General features: G+C 48.7%; 1 protein-coding gene across 1 annotated transcript in view; it reads right to left on the bottom strand.

The window, feature by feature from the left end:
* LOC104073164 (disabled homolog 2-interacting protein-like) overlaps positions 1-2,016 on the bottom strand; it is a gene marked incomplete at its 3' end in the record, with an annotated part of 32,277 nt that overhangs the window by 347 nt on the left and 29,914 nt on the right. The window contains exon 8 of the mRNA XM_009572847.1: positions 1,455-1,633. Within this exon, the coding sequence (XP_009571142.1) occupies positions 1,455-1,633 (179 nt within the window). The remainder of the gene's footprint in view (positions 1-1,454; positions 1,634-2,016) is intronic.

Here is a 2,016-nt window from a genome sequence, read left to right as displayed (position 1 = left end):
GCAGGGCTGGCCCGGCCAGGTCTGCCTGTGGGGAGGGACAGTGCGAGGGGAGCGGGCAGGACGGAGGGGTGCAGAGGAGCCCTGGGCCAGCCCGGCAGGAGCAGGCAGGGGTAGGCAGGGGAGCGAGGGGCGTGCGGATGCGCGGTGGGAGCGCTGCGCTGTGCAGGAGGCATTCACAGGCACGCTCTCGGGGGCTCTGCCTCCCCCGCTGGATCTGCTCAACACGCTGACAGCACATGTCACCCTTTCTGCTTCCAACTGGCTGTATCCATGCCACTCTCGTGTCCTCTGCTCTGTACCCGGGCAGTAAGGTGGCCGATACTTGTACGGCACAGAGCACCATGGGGGCCTGATCCACATTAGGCCTCCAACGGTCAGGCAGAGAGCTCTAACAGCAGAGCTAAAGCCTAGCAACTGAAGGTTACCCACCCATTCCTCCTGCTGTAACATACATTCATGCAATATTGATTTCTTGGGGATAGGAAGAAAGAGCTTTGCAGTAGCTTAATGTGAATATACCGCTGATCAAAAATGGTGCACTGCAAGCAAGTATTTGGGTGAAAGCATATTGTCAGAGATCCTCCATAGCATTAGATTTAAATAATTGTACGCTGGGAAGCATTAGAGATGAAAGCTCTGATTAGAGCAAGTCCAACGTCATTGCTGCCTTTCATTCCTAATTAACCTGTTAAATATTATGTAGTTTCCACTTACAAACTATTTTACTAGCACAGCCTTTCCATTTGTGTGGGCTCCATTTCATTTTCCACAAACAGAAACATTATAGGTCTGCAACAGTCATCCTCCCCATGAATGAAACTCCTTACATAATTAGGCTAAAAAGTATGTTAGGTGACTGTGTCTGTGAATCACTGCTCATCATTAAAAACACCCAGTATTATAAAAACTGGACAGAGTACACTGGAATTGATTGTTAGGCCTCTACAGCTTGGCAACTCTTAAGAGAAATGTCCAGATTTGGATCTCAGTGAATTCAGCACATACCCTATGTCTTACAAAGATGGATAAGGCCAATCCTATAAATCTCGCATACTCAGAGACTTAATTAACTTAATGGCAATACCCATCACTTTGAGGTTAGCACAAACAAGCCCTCAAGTCCTCAAAGGATGAATATTTTGCTTCTGCAGCCACATCTCAAGAGCTGAGACCAGAACTGCCAAGTTCTTGATTTTGCAGACCACATCCCCAGTTTTGGCTCACAAGAGACCCAGGATGGAGCCGTGTGCTTGCGCTACTGCCCACTGCTTTGTCTAGATTCAGAGCTGACCTACATCCAGTACCAGTTCTGCAATTAGAAAGCCTCGTCAATGGACCAGGCAACTCCACACTACACCTTGTCCTGCCTGTCCCTGCAGGTGCTCAGGTTTTGGCAGTAGATGAATATTCAGTACTTCCCTGGTCTGTGGCCAGGCCACCTTTTATGCTCTTACCCAGACAAGTCATTCTCTATCACCATTTTCTGTAGCCCCGCAGAGATGCTGTTGCCAGCATTAGGCGTGGATGCAGTGTGATCAGCCATGACCGAGACCTGCACGCAGGCCGGGTTACTGAGCGCTGAGTTGACATCCCTCAGGATCCGAGGCAGAGGCCCAAGTTTTGTTGCAGTGCCCTGGGCAGAAAAGAGAGCAGAATTACTACCAACATCTTGTATTTTTGCTAGAGAACTGTGGGCTTTGCCAATTGTTGGACACTCTTTTCAGTGAATCACATTAACAACATTCATTTTCTCCATCATTTACCCCCACCGCTGAGGCTATGGGATGTCCCAGAACATGTGGCTTTAGAAACCATCTGCTGCTGTGGGACAGAGGAAGCAAACGTGATTAACAAAGTTCAGATACAGAAGAAGACAGCTATAGCCAAGCCTGGTCCAGGTCTCTTGACAAAAATCCATTTAATTAAAAAGAAACTTTTTGAATCTGCTGGGACAGACAAAATCCTGGTGTTCAGCAGCTCTGCCTTCTCATCCCACCTGCCCCTCCATCCTCACCC

Source organism: Fulmarus glacialis, unplaced genomic scaffold, assembly GCF_000690835.1.
Source record: "Fulmarus glacialis isolate BGI_N327 unplaced genomic scaffold, ASM69083v1 scaffold7462, whole genome shotgun sequence".
NCBI lineage: Eukaryota > Metazoa > Chordata > Aves > Procellariiformes > Procellariidae > Fulmarus > Fulmarus glacialis.
The sequence above is the reverse complement of the archived record's forward strand: the minus strand, read 5'-3'. Positions and strand labels throughout refer to the sequence as shown.